At 39.8% G+C, this 17,246-nt stretch overlaps 1 protein-coding gene across 2 annotated transcripts in view; it reads right to left on the reverse strand.

Annotated features, from left to right (window-relative positions):
* LOC144818001 (complement component C6-like) overlaps window positions 1-17,246 on the reverse strand; it is a 909,016-nt gene that overhangs the window by 780,088 nt on the left and 111,682 nt on the right. For both annotated transcript variants that reach the window (XM_078675007.1, XM_078675006.1), the window contains exon 3: window positions 9,338-9,494. In XM_078675007.1, coding sequence (XP_078531133.1) covers window positions 9,338-9,494 — 157 coding nt within the window. The remainder of the gene's footprint in view (window positions 1-9,337; window positions 9,495-17,246) is intronic.

A 17,246-nucleotide genomic window follows, 5' to 3' on the forward strand; every position in this document is an offset into this window, starting at 1 on the left:
GCAAAGTACCCACATCACCCTATGCTATCCCCTTAGAATTCCCTCTTAGTTGTTTTAAAGAGTTGGAGAGAATGTCGGCTCGGTTCTTATGGAGCTACAAACGACATAGACGCGCATATTAAAAAATTATTTTAGTTAAGGAAAGAGGAGGCTGGGGCATTCCCCACTTTTTGTATTATTATTTGGCTGCTGCCTTACAGTATATGGGTCCATTAGTGATCGGGGATAAGGCAAGATTAGCTCCGTATCATTCCCCTTCTATTTATGAATTTGCGTTGGGAAAGGAGTGCAGAGCTGCCCTGACAAAAATAATCGAGCCTAGTTATTTAAAAAAAAACGCGATTTAAGATTTTAAAATAAGCATATATGGTGTGGAGACTAATCAAACGGCAGATTGGAATGCCGAATGTAACATTATATACACCTTTTGATGCCTCGCATTTGTTACTACCAATATGGAGAGATGATGTGATGTCCAGATGGCGCCAGAAGGGCATTTGCTGGCTTGGTGACTTGATTTCTAATGGATCTCTTCTGTCCTTTAAGGCTCTACAGGAGAAATATAATCTTCTTGGTCCTGATTATTTTAAATATCTGCAAATTCATAGTTATATTAATAAATTTAAATCTCCCTTAGATAGAATCCCTATTATGGATAACCTATATAAGAAAACCTCAATAGGCCAGTATTACAAACTGCTCTTGGAAACCTGCCCTGGTGATTTGGAGATAGTTCAAAGAAAGTGGGCTGCAAAATTGGAACTGGAATCGGTTAATTTACTAGAATCAATCAAACTGGCCAATGAAATCTTAATTACAGGGCGTTCTAGAGCACAACATTATATGGTAATCTTCGATCTCTACTATACCCCTATTCAAATCATGAAATGGCAGACATCGGTGGGTCCCTCTTGTAGTAGATGTGGAGAGATCGCTGCAGATGCAAAACATATGTTTTTCTTCTGCCAAAACTAAAAGAATTGTTTTCTTCTATAGAAATTTTTTTGGCTATCATTTTACAGTCGGCAGTTTCCATCTCGGGGGAGCTAGTTCTAATAGGGGTAAAATCCGATGTAATGCCTATAGAAAGGAAGCAATTCTTATTTATATGTATGGCAGTAATTCGTTCGTGCATTACTCGGGAATGGATCAGCACCTCTCCTCCCTCCTTTGAGGCCTGGCGGGCAGGATTACTCGCTAAATATAACTTTGAGTTGGCTATATATAAGACTAAGGGGAGGAAGAAAAGGAGTATGGGGTTGAAAATATGGACATCATTGATGAACTGGTCTAAAGGTTAAGAAGAAAGGGAAAGATAATATATGATTTTTTGATTAAGTTAAATTATACGTTCACCTATATGCGCTGTCCTACATGACACTCTGTGAATAATCTAACCTTGTTTTTTTTGGTTTGTTTTTTGTATAATGTATTGCTCTGTTTCTTCTACTTGCCTGTATAAAATATATAAAAGTGCTATTTGAAGATAAAATAGTGATTGAGACTGACCAAGAAATACAAGATATTATGGGAAGGAGAACTTAACTCTGGTTGCCAACATATTCTCTATGAGGAGAAATAAAAAGGATGACAACAGGTTTAGCAGAAATCTCAATTTGTGTATGCCAACGAAACAGGAGATGGATGAACGACAATCTCCAGATCTACGCTACAAATGAATCAAACTATGCAGATGAAGCGTAATGGAATATTACCCAATAACTCAATAACTCAAAAATGTAATCAAATCAACCAAAAGAGAGGATTCAACTAAATCAAACAACACATGCCGAAGTATGACATCAATAGGATTTGGAATTAGTTGATTATGAAACTATTTGGTGAATTAAAGAAACATAAAATCCAAGCTTACATAAGAAAATCAGAACCAGTTAGTTTGTGAGAATAATATTAGAAGAAATCCGGTGCTTGAATTCTATTTATGCACAGTTTAAAAATATATTTTCTAGGAAAGATGAAACCAATTATATGAACTGATCAAGGATTCTAAAGGTGTTGCATTCAGTCTATAAATTGTGAAATGTATCCACCTATTACATTAGTGAGCTTCCCAAGAGACGTGGAAGAAATAAAAGGTGGAGTAGAGCTACTGCAATTTGCACTTCTAAAAATAAAGTACAAGAAATTCTAAGCTCGATATGTGAAATCTGAAGGTTCAGTCTGATGTCACACAGATGGATGTTGCTATGGTTAAAGCCAAGTAGTTTAGAAACTGGTGATATTAGCTTAATAGCTGTTCCATATGGAAGTTAAGAATAATACAGGTTTTTTAAGTTAGGCAGGGCCTTAATAAATCAACCTCATAAAATCAATGTGACAACATCAAGCAATGGAAGATGTATTCCAAAAAACGATTAGTGCACAAAAGACTAAAATAAAATTGATTTGGATTTGACATGGATAGCAGCAGCAATAACTCCAGAGTTGTCAGTATGGAAGAAATATGAGCCCTGGCAAAAGACTACTGAACTTAATGTTGCTGAACATTGATGGACTCAATAGGCAATTAAAAAAACGTGAAGAGAAATGGATTGACAGTAGAAGCCCTGCAGGAAACTTGGCAAACTAAAATTTAGGTTTTTAACAGCCATATATGTTATGGGATTGCTTCTGTAAAAGAAACATTTGTCCTTGCTTCAGGGAACTTGTGACCTTAATCTCTGCAGCTAGTGTTGTTGAATCCAAAAGGATAGGTATGATATATAACAGATTTCTCACAGCAGTGACATATGCCCTGTGCCTAGGGAGCCACCACGAATGGGAAAGAAAGTCAATGGTATAGTATGGGGAATGTTTATATTCCTCCAAGGGCACAATTTGTTGATTACCTTACATCGAAAGAAATCTGAATAAAGGGTACTAAAGCTAGTCACCCTTCTTTGCCAATTGTGTTGCTACGAATCATGAGTACAAAGAGACTCATGTTCAATGATCAATTCTATAGTGCTTATGAGGAAATAAAGGGAATACCAGAACAGATAATGATGAAGGTCACTCCAAATAAAAACTGGAAAGAACTTGATGCCATCTAGTTTACTTGTAATTAAAGGAAGAATCCCAAGTTATCAACCAGTTAGAAGTAGCAATTCAGATTGTCTGATTGATTATGCTGTGATTTTGTGTTCCTACTTACCTTATGATAGATTTAATAGTAAAAGACTTTGGAGGAAGTGATCATAGACCTTGAAAAATCATAGTGAAGTCACAATATAATTTTCACAATAGAACTCAAAGAGGAACTGAGATCAGAATAAAGATGACCAGGGTAACATGGAAGGTTTATAACCTCTATAGGAAGGATCTGAGAGGATTTATAGAATAAATAAAAAGGGTGACTTTTGACAAAATGTTGTTACTTCATAATTTTTCATTAAAAGCAAAAAGTATTTCCTGAGGAAAAGCAAACATAATGGAACAAATACATTATAAAGGTTGCAAACTCTATAATAGTCTTATGCCCAGATTCATCAAACAAAAATCCGCTCGCAAAGGGGCAGATTCTCAGAATCTGCCCCTTTGCGAGCGGTATTTTTGCATTTGGGATGCATCATCCCAAATGCAAAAATCACAATTTTTGAAATCGCTAAATTGCGATTATTTGCATTTAAGGAATCTCAAATTGAGATTCCTTAAATGCAATGCATGAAAGTTTTTAAAATAGCGAATTCGCTATAGGGCACGCAAATTACCATGAAGTACAACTTCATGGTAATTTGCAAAAACTTCATGTTGCGCACACACATGCCCTAAGGGCATGTGTGTGCCAACATATGTGCACATATCAATTTCAGGGGTGCAACAGGGTGTCCTTTGGACACCCCTGCACCCTTGAAATCGCAATCTCAATTTGCGAATCGCTATTTGCGATTCGCAAATTGAGATTGTCTTCCCATTCATTCCTATGGGCCTCTAGGCCTCTATGCCCATAGGAATGAATGGGGAGTTATTCCTTAATTGCGACTCGCAATTTGCGAGTCGCAATTAAAGAATTTTAAGGAATCAATTTTTTTTTAGCAATTTCTTGATGCATTGCATTTTGCGATTCCTTATTTGCGATTCCTTATTTTTCGCAAATAAGGAATTGCAAAATGTATGCTTGATGCATCTGGGGGCAAGTCATTGACTATGACAAGCACAATTCTTGCAATTCCATAATACCTAACTCCTGTTCAACCCCAGTACCTCATGGATTTAAAGCAAATGAAATGAAGCTCCAATCTAATCTCTGGGTTGCTTTACTACAGCCACTGATTAGAGAGGTAATAATATAGAATGCCATCTCGGAGTCTTAGAGAGGAAGTATTTGAATTCCAATTTTACGTCCAGAAAAATATAGGATGGCTGCACTGCTAGATATTTATGGTAATATTTTCACATGATGGCGTTTAAAGAGCCTTGAAGGGCGAATGGATATTGTACAAATACTCCCTAGACTCCAACTAGGCTTCACTAGGAATCACTCTATGATAAATGGATGCCTACTTTTTTTAATTGCTTGCTGGATTATAGTCTAGACTGTGCTTTGTTATGTTACCTTTATTGAGTTACTAACAGCTTTTGAATCTATACATAGGAAAAAATAAGGAACAATACAACATGCCTCAGATGCATTTTCTCAATACTGTAACAACAACTGTATAAAAACCAGCACTGGGAAAATAAATGTTATGGGATTGGTAAATAGAAGCAGAAAGCACATTTTATTTGGAGGATCCGCAGCTGCCCGCTGGCTCCTTTATCAACCATGTTGAAAATATTATTGGGCGGACATGAATGTATGCTGGTGCATTAGTAAAAATTGCTGCAAATCTGGCACATAAATTGACAAAAGTAGAGACAAACCAACAAAATACAGTTAGTCATCTAGTAATTGTATGGGTGTGAAGTACTGAATCAAAAAGATTTATCTAAAATTAAAATAACTGGGATATGACAGAAAGGTTAAATGAAACTGGTGATTGCACTTCCAGGTTTGCCCTAAGATTAGAACTAGGGATACCAATATACAGTTCAAAAGCATTTTGCCATGGAAAGGTGCCCTTTTCTCAGTACAAAAAAGACACCTTTTGCTACTTTGTCTCACTATGAATGGTCTTTCATTTGCATGTTAATATAAACTGCATTCCTGGAATGTTGTGCTATAATTTCTATCCTTTTTGCTGACACACAAAAAACAAAAAGAGTACCTTGCGCCATGCCACTGCCAGGAGAATGGCGAAAATGATTTTGAAAAAAAACGGCTATAGTATGAGGAGAGATTAGGAGCAGGCAAACAGGAACAGAAAGCGATGGAAAAAGATGTTGGACGGTTGCCTTCTCCAGAGAAAACACTCTAAACGTATTCGTGTGAGGCATATAATGTTTAATGATGGTACACGGTGGTTATATTAAGTGAGGTCAAGATCGTAGATAAAGATTGAGCACACATCAGTAGATGGCATTAGAGTGGTTACATTTTACTTGCCACCCAGGCAATATATAAGTTTCAATCACTCAATTATTCTGCAGCTCTGCAGGAAATAAAAATTGAATGGCTTAATAAATCAACTGTAGCTAGTAGGTGAGGAAATGCAATATATTTCAGATTAGGTAGCTGTACGTTTGCCAAGATTTAAAATATTTTCTGTAATAGTAGCATCCAATGAGAAACTGTAAATTGACTCCAAATGTTTGAGGGTTTGAAAACCGAAAGGATTTGTAAGTTATGAATTTTGTTGCACCCATCTCTATTCTTAAATTATATCTGTGTGTATTTCCGAAAGCCTTATTTGCCAATATTTCTACTTTACTACTGCAAATAAAGTGTAAGGAATTTAAGAACACGCACACCTGTTTTTGTAGCCCATGTTTTGCGAGTTTCATGCCCTACGCAAAACATGACATTTGGGCCTGATTCGCAAAGATACGTTTACTACCTTTTGGTATTCACAAACTACACTTTTGTAGTAATTTACACTTTTGTAGTAAGTCCAGCATTACACGTGGTCAACTGAAGGTCCTGCAGCACCCTCCCACAGAGAACAATGGAGGTAGGGATTTAAAATTCATCTCAAATGGATTTAAATTAGCTAAAATAAATATATATATAAATCAGTGCTAAAAATAGGGCATGTCTATTATTTAATTTAAAAATATAGGTTATTAAATAATTTATACTCAAATAATACATATTCATTTTTATATGTATTTTAAAAGTATAAACTTACTTAAAAGTGCTGTTTGTGAATTAGCCACTACATGGTTAGAACTTGCAATAAAAAATAAATTAACTCCATAACTCCTTTCTTCTCAACGTTACAATTATGTCCTTTGTGCCTAACCTTTCCACCCTGTTACTATTCTGGGTCTCCTTAATGCACTTTCCACTGCAGGCTCATTTAGACCATTCAGTTGTAACTTAAGTATGAAGATAAATATGGAAAATGTATGTTCAAATACTTATTAGCACCTACCATTTTACACATAAATAGGTGTTCAGTGATATATTTATTGGATCTCCTCAACACTGTTTAGAAATGCCTGCATTAGAAACTGAAATAATACCTTACTAGTAGTAGGTTGCACATTTTTATTTTATGTCACTGATTTACTCCATTTCTTGAACTTTCCCAACTATAGAGTGCCTTATGTCACCAAGAGTTACAAACATTTGCTGAGCAGAGTTCTAGAAAACTGGACTTTTCTTTATTAAAGCAGAGGCTTTGCTGGTGCAGGGCAGAGCTGGCTGGCTATTTCATGCTGTAGGAAGGTGGTTTATAGGGTGTGGTAGGTAGGCACCTAACTCCTGCAACAAGGCCACCAACACGTTACTGGTTCCTAAATAGGGTCTCTATAAATGAGCCCCGTGCTCTACCCTTGGTAGCTGACACCAAACAATAAGGATTAACATAGGAGACAGACATGTAAAGCATTTAAAAACACTAATATAGTGAATTAGTAAAACACAACACACGATAAAAGTATCTCACCAATTTATAAAAATAGGATATATTATCTTTGAAATGACACCAAAACCATGAAAATCCAATGTAGGGAACTGTAGATATGGAATTTTAAAGACTAAACACTCTCTAGTGCTTAGAAACTAACATCGTCACTTCTGGACATCTAGTCATGCTTCTCAGGGACAAAGTCAAAGTTCGAAGCTGACTACGATGGAGCCTTGCTTGGATACCCCACCTGGTAGGCCTCTGTCAAAATTTTACCTTTGGACTTAGAAGCTCTTCTGGAGCTTTTTCCATCGAGGGCCCTTGCTGCTCACCACCAGTCCGGATTCAGTGAGTGTACACCGGCTTGACTTGCAGAGGGCTCCCGGTCAAACTCTAGAAGTTGGACCTCCAGAGCTCTTCAGTGGGACATCCCTGCAATCCAGGCCTGGTCGCAGATGAACGTGGCCTGCTTTCTTTCTCACAGTCAAGGAGGTCACCTTCTGGATCTTTTTCCCAAAAGTTTTCCAAACCTCTGGAGATCCTATCAGAAGGTCTCCTGGTGGGTTTTAAGTGTCCAAAACATAAATCCAAGGTTATGGAATCTTCTAGATGGCCCTTGGCAGGCTAGAAAGGTACTTCCCACAATGCACTTGGTCCCCTTAAAACTCCACTGGACACACTCCAGGAGGGGACCTCTGTCTGGAAAAGGGTAAGTTAAGCACTGTTAACCTGTAGCTGCAGTGAGTCCACTCCTTACTCCTTCTTGAAACAAGGCAAAGACCTTAGCACTGTAGTCCCAGAAATGGCAACAGGTGCAGGCTTCACCAGGCAGGTCCTTGGGTGCAGATCAGGATTCCAGCAGGACAATTCTCTTTCTGAGAGGCTCTGCCCCTCTCACATGTTTTTCGAGTGTTCTCTGGCGACAACCAGGTGAGTACCCCTATCCAATGAAGTGCAGGTCAACATCCCAAAGCATGACAATTTCATCCAAAGTGAGGCATAGTCTTATCCCAGAAAACTCTAATCTCTCATAATCCATGATGGCTGAAACTTCAGCAGAGCAGCACACGCTAACTAAACCAACTCCCAGGAGCCCTGGGCGGGTGCCTAATAAATGATGCAGATTAATACTTCAAAGTGCTCATGCCACCATAGTCGCGTTTTCAGGGCATTTACTTTTAAAAACGGTGCTGCCATATAGGGATGTTTTTATAATGGCCTCAGGCTCTCAGCAGTGCACACATGCATGTGCAACAAAGTCTGCTGGCCGCTAAACTGCCATGTCCTAATATACACTAGGGACTTATTGGTGGTTTTCATCCCCATATCCAATTATCTACTAGGGACTGATAGGGTAGGTCAGGCCACTTGTCAGTGTACTTTAATACATAGTGTACCCTATACATGTGGGCATTTAAACATAACAATGGTCCTCGTCCTTCCCAGCAGAGCCCAGAGCACTCTCAGGGTCAGACAAGTGGGGGGGGGCACTGCAAACAGGTCCTGATTCCTCACACATGTGCCTAAGGCCTTAGTTTCAGACAGTGCATCTCTGAAATAGTGAACTAGGTTTGTCTCTTTCTGTTTCTGAGTTGTGCTGTCTGGAAAGAAAGCACTAAGTGAGAGAAATATGTGTTTAAATGAATTCACTTAATGTACTGCAGGTGCATAAAGCAGGTGTTCGGCTCTGCGCTGCACCAAATAAATCCCAGCCTGAAATGGCCCCAATCCTTAGTTCTAAACCCATTACTAAGAATCCCATTATAGGTGGCCTGGTTTGGAATGAAATTATTATTGCACCCTTTTCAATTCAATGCCACAGGGATCAGAATCCAAAAGGCATGATAAAATTACCTATTACAAGTCGTGCCCTTTAAAATGGTACATATTATGCTTATTTGTGTGGTTTTTGTCCCAAATTTAACATGCACCAGTATTTGCTGGGCATTTTCCCTAGGTAAATGTTGACCTGCCAAAATTCACTTGGAGAAAATCGAGACGGTCCCTGTAGAAACAGTGGCGTAACAATAACCCCCAAGGGGTCCCCTCCGGCACTGTGTATGGGCAGCAGGCCTCTGGCCGGGGAGCTCCTGAGTTTGTCCAAAGAGTGGGCAGCCCTCTCCAGGTAGTTTGCAGGGGTCCCCCTCAAATTTCGTTATGCCACTGTGTAGAAACAATTATTTGTGCAGGGACCGGGAAAAAAACAGCCACTCCTAATGAAGCCTAAAAAGATAATACGCAAAATGAATTTGCAAATTCAAGAACACTGCAGTATCTTTACATGAGGAAATAACGAATTGATTTCCATTTAAGATACAATTTTCTTGCAACTAGGTAATAATATTGCTCATAAACCTCTTACAATCACGGATTCCTAAAAACCTTACTTGTTTTTTAACGCAGGGGTCGCACTCGGACCACGCCCCAAAGTCTCCTAGCAGACAGTTGATGGGGCAGGCTTGCTCGCTGCACGCCCGCCACTCTTGCTTGACACATAATTGATCACAGAAGTTCTTCCGGTAATAATCGTCCAATCGGATTTGCCTATAAACGAAAAATATCAATGATGAGCAATAAGAGAAATGTTCGCAATTTAAGATGGACAAAATAAATGGAAAATACTCATTTGGTAAAATGGATCTGATATCTTGAACAGCAAACTATTAAAATAACTTTCAGATAAGGAAAACACACTACTGGATTAGATTTATTATAACTTCTTCTTGACATATAAGTAAAGATTTGGTTTAATAATTCTTCTTTTTGTTGCTTATAGTACCCACACGTTATAGTACACCTGCACGAGAAGGCTTTGGGTTACAAAGTGCATGGCAATCTTGCCTCCTTTCAGAAGAACTGTTCAAAAGGATGTCAGAAAATGTGCAGCTTAAATCTAAATGTGATTATGTGTGTGTAATTATCGGAACTAAATGTACTTGGAGCGTAGGCAACAGAGAGTTTATATATTTCCAAGAAACTTCTACTCGACGGATTCTCAGTTTATAATGAATATGTATTAAAGAGGAGTCTATTCAATGCTGGCACTCGATGGAAGGTAGGAAGTGGATCTGCATGTTTTCCTGCCTCTCATCTCTTCAATTTCCCTCCACTGCACACTGCTGCCTTTATGTTAAGTGGTCCTTTCAAATGCAGACGCTTCTTTCTGATAGGATAACAGTAAGCATAGGCAATTATCATAAAACGAGTATGACATATGGAACTGAAAAGCCATAAGGTCAAACCTCCCCCCACTGAGTGGAGGGAGACACACGTGGTTTCAGTTGCAATGAAATGGGCAGTATTTAAGGCACTGACGGCCATATGTAGGAAGCCTAGTTGCGATCGCAAATGCTGAAATTCACAGAATTTCAGTATTTGCGATCGCAATTAGGGCAGTGTGCTATGTAGCACACAAAAAACCACATGCAAAATAAGGAATCGCAAAATTTGCGATTCCTTATTTTGCTATTGCATTTAAGGAATCGCAAATTGTGATTCCTTAAATGCAATGTAGGAAGCACCCAAGTTGTGCGAATTTTGGCTTAAGGAATCGCAAAATACCACTAACTTTAGGTTGGTGGCATTTTGTGATTTCTTTGAAAAATGCACTTTTTGGCATTTTTCAAAGTGCCATGTGGGTCAATATGTGGGCCACATGTGCACACATGTTAATTTCAGGGGTGCAAAAGGGTGTCCTATTGACACCCTTACAACCCTGAAATTGCATTCTCAATTTGCGATTCTCTAATTGAGAATCGCAACTTGAGAATGTCTTCCCATTCATTCCTATGGACCTTCTAGCCCATAGGAATGAATGACAAGGTATTCCTTATTTGAGAATCTCAATTTGCGATTGGCAAATAAGGAATAAGTGGGATTCGCAAAAAAATTTGCTAATCCAACCTACATTTCATTTTGCCATTCCCTAAAAATCGCAATTTGAGAATCGCAAAACGAAAATTACCTACATATGTCCCTGAGTTCAATAAATAAGGGGTACTGCTGCACATAATAAAGATATTGCAAGTTACAGAGGAGTTGCATAACAATATAGAGGAACAAGGCCGAAGGTGGAGTTCATTTATAAGGTTATCTAACTCCGAGGTGACTTGCAACATCCTTATCATGCACTCCACGTGGTACTTTAGCCCATATAACTCATGGTCACACCATCACCTTTCCACTAAAAAAACACTTAGAACCTAGGTGTGTAGTTCTTTCATATGAAAATGTTCAGCTTTTGCAAACATGAAGGATAAAAATCAAAACTCTAGTGCCAAATTGAACACATCAAAAACCTGTCCGTTTTGTCTTCAAACAGATGTAAGAAAAAGCTCAACAAAAGTCTGATAAAGAAAAAACAAGCTACACTAGCTCAGAATGTGTAGAAACAGGCAGAAAGAGTCTACCTATTCTCTAACTAAGGAGTGCAAAACATAAACATGTTCTCTCTGCTTGTCATTGTAAGCTAAAAAATAGAGCAAAAGAAAGAAAAGCAATGTTCAGCTCTCATTGCTAAATAGCTGCTTCAAATATGCTCCATGACCTGACCTGTCTTTCACCTGGCTGCTGGCTCTGGCAGCAGAATTTGTAATATCAGAACTCGTTTGTAATAATTTATAATAGTTGAGTTCTGATGTCTTCGGCGACTGGGTGCGTCACAAGTTACTGATATAAAGAAATTAGAGACTGGCGTCCAGGCTGATGATGAACTAATCTGAACTCTAACTGATCTGCGGTATTTCAGTGTTTTTTGTCACAGTTTTACTAAGCTGTTTGAAGGTTAAGAGAAGGTCATCCCATTGGAGGGCATTTGGGTATTTATACAGGCCCCTTCACTCTTCCCCATGTGCCCCAGTAAATTACATGTTCTCCTTATTTTGGCAGATGGGAGTCCTGGGGATTTCCAAATACATGTTATTTCATTTCCGGCTATTAAATGTGCATGGTGTATAAATATGAGTGAAGCAATGTCTTTCTTAATCCTTTTTAACTGTCCAAACTCGCAGCAGTCGAAATGTGCTAATTCTACCACACCAGAAGTCAATGTTAAGATATTTGTGATTTCAACCCAACAGGAGGTTAAGTTGTGCCAGGCCCATGAAGTGTTTAAAAGGAGGCTTCATCAGTGTTGCATCTGGGACAACACTAGAGGGGGGGTGGGATGGATCACGGTGATTTGTCTTGGAGTTAGGTATGCACCATGTAGAATAAAGTACCTTATGACTTTGAAGCAGGCATTCCTGGATACTTTCTAGTGGTACCTCAGTACCTGTCCCCACTCCTTGTTACTTAATACTCTACTAATATCAGACTCACATTTATTCCTCAGTGACTGTGGGACTATCATAACATTTTCTAGAAAGACTTTATAAAGCCAGCTAATTAATATTCAAGGAATGTATTACAACATGTGTGGATGGTTATTCTTGTTTAACCCCATGGCTGCTCAGCATATTCCCCTGCTGTGCTGAGAAATCGGAAGTCCCACACAAGATGACGAGCTGGGCTCGTCATGAGCGTGCGAGGAGGCTACTTCATGACGAGCCCAGCTCGTCATGAGTGTGGAAGGGGTTAATTCTCCAATGGGACTGTAGGGCCTTTACAAGTCTAAGTGGAGTAAGTATTAACTTGCTGGCATACCTGTGTTCTCAGCAAGCAGAGAACAACTAGCCAACCTCCCCTCTCGGAAAAGATCCTCTAATTGGGATATTCCCGCTTCCTCTCATTGAGTAAGGTTGTGTGTAGACACTATTTCTGTTAGTGTTGGGAGTCCTTCAGTGCAATTCTTGGAGCACATGGTACAGTTGTTTGGGAAAAAACATGGGACTCTGTAAGTAGAGCCATGCAGTCCAGACCAGTCTAGGGGAGTCAAAGGGTGGGATCTGCCCTGGGCTAGAAGCAGCATACAGAAGCTTTTACTGCCACTGGGAGATGGAGGGATAAGTCCTAAATGGGGTTCTTCCTGCCAGTCTTCTGGGTAGCCCCTGCAGTTGAGATGAATGGTAGTAGCCCTCAAAATCTGGGGCTTTTAGGCCTCTTATATCTCCTGAAGGGGCATTGCCTGTTGTTGCAAAACTCCTGTATCGTAACCACAATACGATCCTTGAGGTGGCCAGAACAAAGGGGTCCTTCCCATTTGAAGTCACTAATTTAATGATCTTCCCACTTTCAGTGCAACAACAATGAGCAACTTTCATATCAGGTAAAAAGAAGCCATGAGAGTTAGGGGTTTTATACCTTTATTTTCCCTGTAAAGCTTAAGATCATTGCTAATCAGGATGCTCCTTTTTTCACAGACCCTCAAGATGCCTTGATTCGGGTGAGACATTGATCCAATGTTAATGTGAAATGACTTAACCAGTGACCCCTTGACTCAGCACCCATCGTCACCGGTTAGACCAGCAGCGGTTCACAAAATCAGACAACATGCCCTCACCATCGCAAGCGTAGGAAGAAAGGCACACCATTCTGGAGTTAGCTACCATGTTAAAAACTGTTGCAGAGAAGAGATCAGTCAAGGAATCCAGAATGCCCAGAGGCCTCCAATTCAGGAAGATCAATCCCCTTTCCAAAGATAACCCTTTAAACTGCTGATGATGTATTGTAACAGTGATTATTGTTGTTGCTGTCCCATGGCCCTGGGTGGTACCAGGGTTAGGTGGAATAAGAGGTGATAACTTTTGGACATGAACATGAAATTACTTTGGGCCTGATTTAGAGTTTGGTGCAGATGGTACTCCATCACAACTGCAATAGAGCATCCTCCCTGCCAAACCTTCAGTCATCCGCGTCATTTATGGAGCTAAAGCCATTGGAGATTTTCATTTAACACTGTTCTCCCTATTTTAGATGTGATTCGTTTTTTTTGCTGGCACTGAGAGACAGAAAAAATTGGATCCACACCTCCTCCACACCATAGGAGATGTCTTTTATGGTGTGGGGCTCATAACTTCTTGCTTTTTTTTTGTTGCTTTTTTTTAAACAAAATACTGCTTTGAGATTTTGTTTATAAAAAGGCAAACATTTGTAAAAAAAATGAGGCTGTCATGTTTAGGTGGTACATCAAATTTTTAACACATTGACAGGAACCACCATGATTAAAGTACCTGCCAATGACTAGAGATGTCCGCAGACCAGAAAGACATCTCTAAATGCCAAGCACAGGTACTCCATCAAGCGGACAGAGTAATTTACTCCATTGCCTGGACTGAGTAAGCACCGTACTCTGCACACTAGAACAGGCCCTGTGTGTCGACGAGCTGCCTAAGCTTTGACTGTCTCGCAATTCACCTTGGGCCTAGGAATCGTGATAGTACTGATTCAGTATAATGCTCAACCTTGCTTACATAAACTGAATTCACTTGTCCTAATTCTGGCGGCACGACAGTGTTCACTGCTCTATGCAGTAGCTCCCCCTGGATGTTCCCTGATATATCACGCCATGACAATCATTTCTTTCCAATATATTTCAATCTGATTTGTTAACTTTACTTACAATGTTTGGACAGTTGTTTGTCTCTGAGCTCTCCAGGTTTTGGGAGTTTGGGCTCTGTTCTTTAAGGAAGCCGTTAAGCACCTCACTTAAGGTGCATTCATCAACAATTGAGTGCACACTCACACATGGGTATTTTAGCTGGATGGCAGGCTTGACACAATTCATATTTTTTTATGCCTGAACCCCAGTGGCTGCCTCTAACACATGGACGATCCTGACCAGGAACAACTGTGGAATGTGCATCCTTAGGAGGGAAAGAGGGGCTTCGCTGGTCACTTATTACCTCCTAAGGCACTGCAATAGTAGCCAATTGAAGAGCCTGCCACAAAAAAGGGGGGGCACACCTCTTATTTTTGTTGTTGCAAAGGGTACTGTATGAGCGTGCTGGTAATTAAAGCCCTCTGCCACATCTAGTGTTGTTATACCTAGCCCTTTGCTGAGCTGTGCCTTAGAGCAGCCTTGGTCCTGGCCTCGGATATCAAATAAAAGTGAGCCGCAGCGAGGCTTCACCAGCATCCTGCTTCAGTTTCCAGAACTTACCCAGACTCTCAAGGGGCCACTCAAGCGGCCCGGAGCCTCTTGAGTCTATGGTTGCGCTGCCCCCTTATACTCCTTGCAGCACCACCCTATTCACGCCATGCCACTCAGGGTCAGGTTTGCCCTATGCAGCACATACCTCCTGAGAACGAAGCAGTGCCAACAGAGATCCTTGTAGCTACCATGTAGAGGGAACTATCATATGTTAATTGGGGCATATCAGAATCACCAGCAATGTAATAAGAGAGATGCCCACTATTTTAAAAATGCACAGTGAGCTTCATATCGCCCATAGTTTATACTAAATACAACTAAACCTCCCAAAAGTATTATTGTATGTTTTGCTTCCCTATGAAGGTGAAATTGAATTTTAAATAGTTCACTCTTACCAACACTTGAATCCAGTGGTCTCCAAAGCTTTTAGTGCAAGTATCCTAAATAAACATAATTGTGGGTAAGATCCCAATGCAACGCAAATCATTAGAATGTTGAGGACGGTGTGAAGACAATCAACAAGTAGTAGATATAAATAATTTAAAAAGTGAGAAATGGCGTTTCCTAAACTCCTACTTTATCAGGGTGGAACGCACAGGACTTCTCCTACAGCCTACTTCTCCTACTGTCCACAGTGTTGGGGGTGTGGTTCTACTCAGTGTTGCTCTTCTTTATGTGAAGGAATCATGCACTGATGTTGTAAGTAATTTTCATCTTCTACTTCCAAAATTCCATTGAATGCACCCCAATATTGAAATTTTTTGGACCGCACTTTCAGCCTCCATTGTTTCCTGAGTACCACTTTGTTTCCTTTGTCCTTCATTTACATGTCATAAATGGACTGTAAGGGACCAGCTGTCTGCTGTAAATCCCTGAACATTTTGGCTTTTCTGCATGTTTATTTTTAACTCTGCCACGGCCTGGGGCATTACACCTGCTTCTTTTGATGCTTTTTCATTATGTAGAAACCACCTTGGTCGCAAAAGTGAAAGCTAAACAATTGAAAACCAAACGCACTGTACATAAGGACTTTTTTTTTTAGGTGTGGTCCAGAGACGGCTTCTTCTTGTGATAAAATCAAGTAAAATGCATACATGATTATACAAATCCATAGAGGGGGTCTGTATCCGCACCACCCAGCCATTGCTCAGCTTATGTGCTATTTACATGCTAGATCAGCATGATCAGCAAACATAGAATGTGGCAATGGGTCAGCCCCTTTTAGTCCTTAGCTAGGTTGCCAGCGTTATTCACATTTGGTTAAACACTGAACTGAACAGCCTTTGGGTGTTTGGTGTGAAAGAGGTCATCTTCCATCACTACAAGTGCATTCACACTGGTATGCCATGAGCATAGAGATGCAAAGGAGACAGTCTTCAGCCCATCTTCACACTGGAGCAGTGTTTTCCTGGGAGCTGTGGTGCCTGTAGAACCGGTAGTATGTACTCCAGTTGTGAGACTTAGAACAAAGGAGCCGCTGCACCCTGAGAGTCGCTGTGATATGGATTCCTTAGCATGACTCAATTTTTAATACACTTAGCATTACCCCGACTGAGTTATTTTCGATTATCAGCAACAAACAAGTCAAGTCAAATATTCTTTATTCAGCATATTTAAATAACACTATAAAAGCACAATATAAAATGCAAATATCGACAAATACCAATAAAAAACACCTCAGAAGGGATACAGTACTATTAGTTACATAAATTATACATGAGACAAACTTACTCCCCTCCAAGTTCTTATGTAAATTTTGATAATATTTACTCAGCAGATACCTCTGGTGTCTCTTAATTTGATTGCTGCTCTTAAAAAATGTATCACACAAAAGAGAGTCAGGGGATCTCGGGCCATTTGTAAAAATTCAAGAGCTTCCTTCACATGTCTAAGATTGGCCTTTTTGAACAGACGTATTAAAAAGCGACGTCTGGGCATAAGATAAAATGGGCATATTAATACAAAAGGAAGGGTGTCCTGCGGAGATCAATGATCACAGCCACAGGGCCCCTTTGGCTCAACTATGTTGGTAAAACCCACCGGCTCGGCTAAAAGGTGGTGTAAAAAGTTGAGTCTAAAACATGTAAATAAAAACTGGTCCTGGGCATTATGTATGAGGGTGAGATACGACTCCAAACCTCTGCAGGACCTTACTGTAGCGTGTACCTGGACTGAGTGTTTGTTTCTGTCTTTTAATTCTCGAGCTCTGGCTTTATGTTTTAGAAGCAGCTCTTTTACTCTGACCTGATCCGGTTTTGTTATACAGG

This window comes from Lissotriton helveticus, chromosome 2_1, assembly GCF_964261635.1.
Source record: "Lissotriton helveticus chromosome 2_1, aLisHel1.1, whole genome shotgun sequence".
NCBI classification, from domain to species: Eukaryota; Metazoa; Chordata; class Amphibia; order Caudata; family Salamandridae; genus Lissotriton; species Lissotriton helveticus.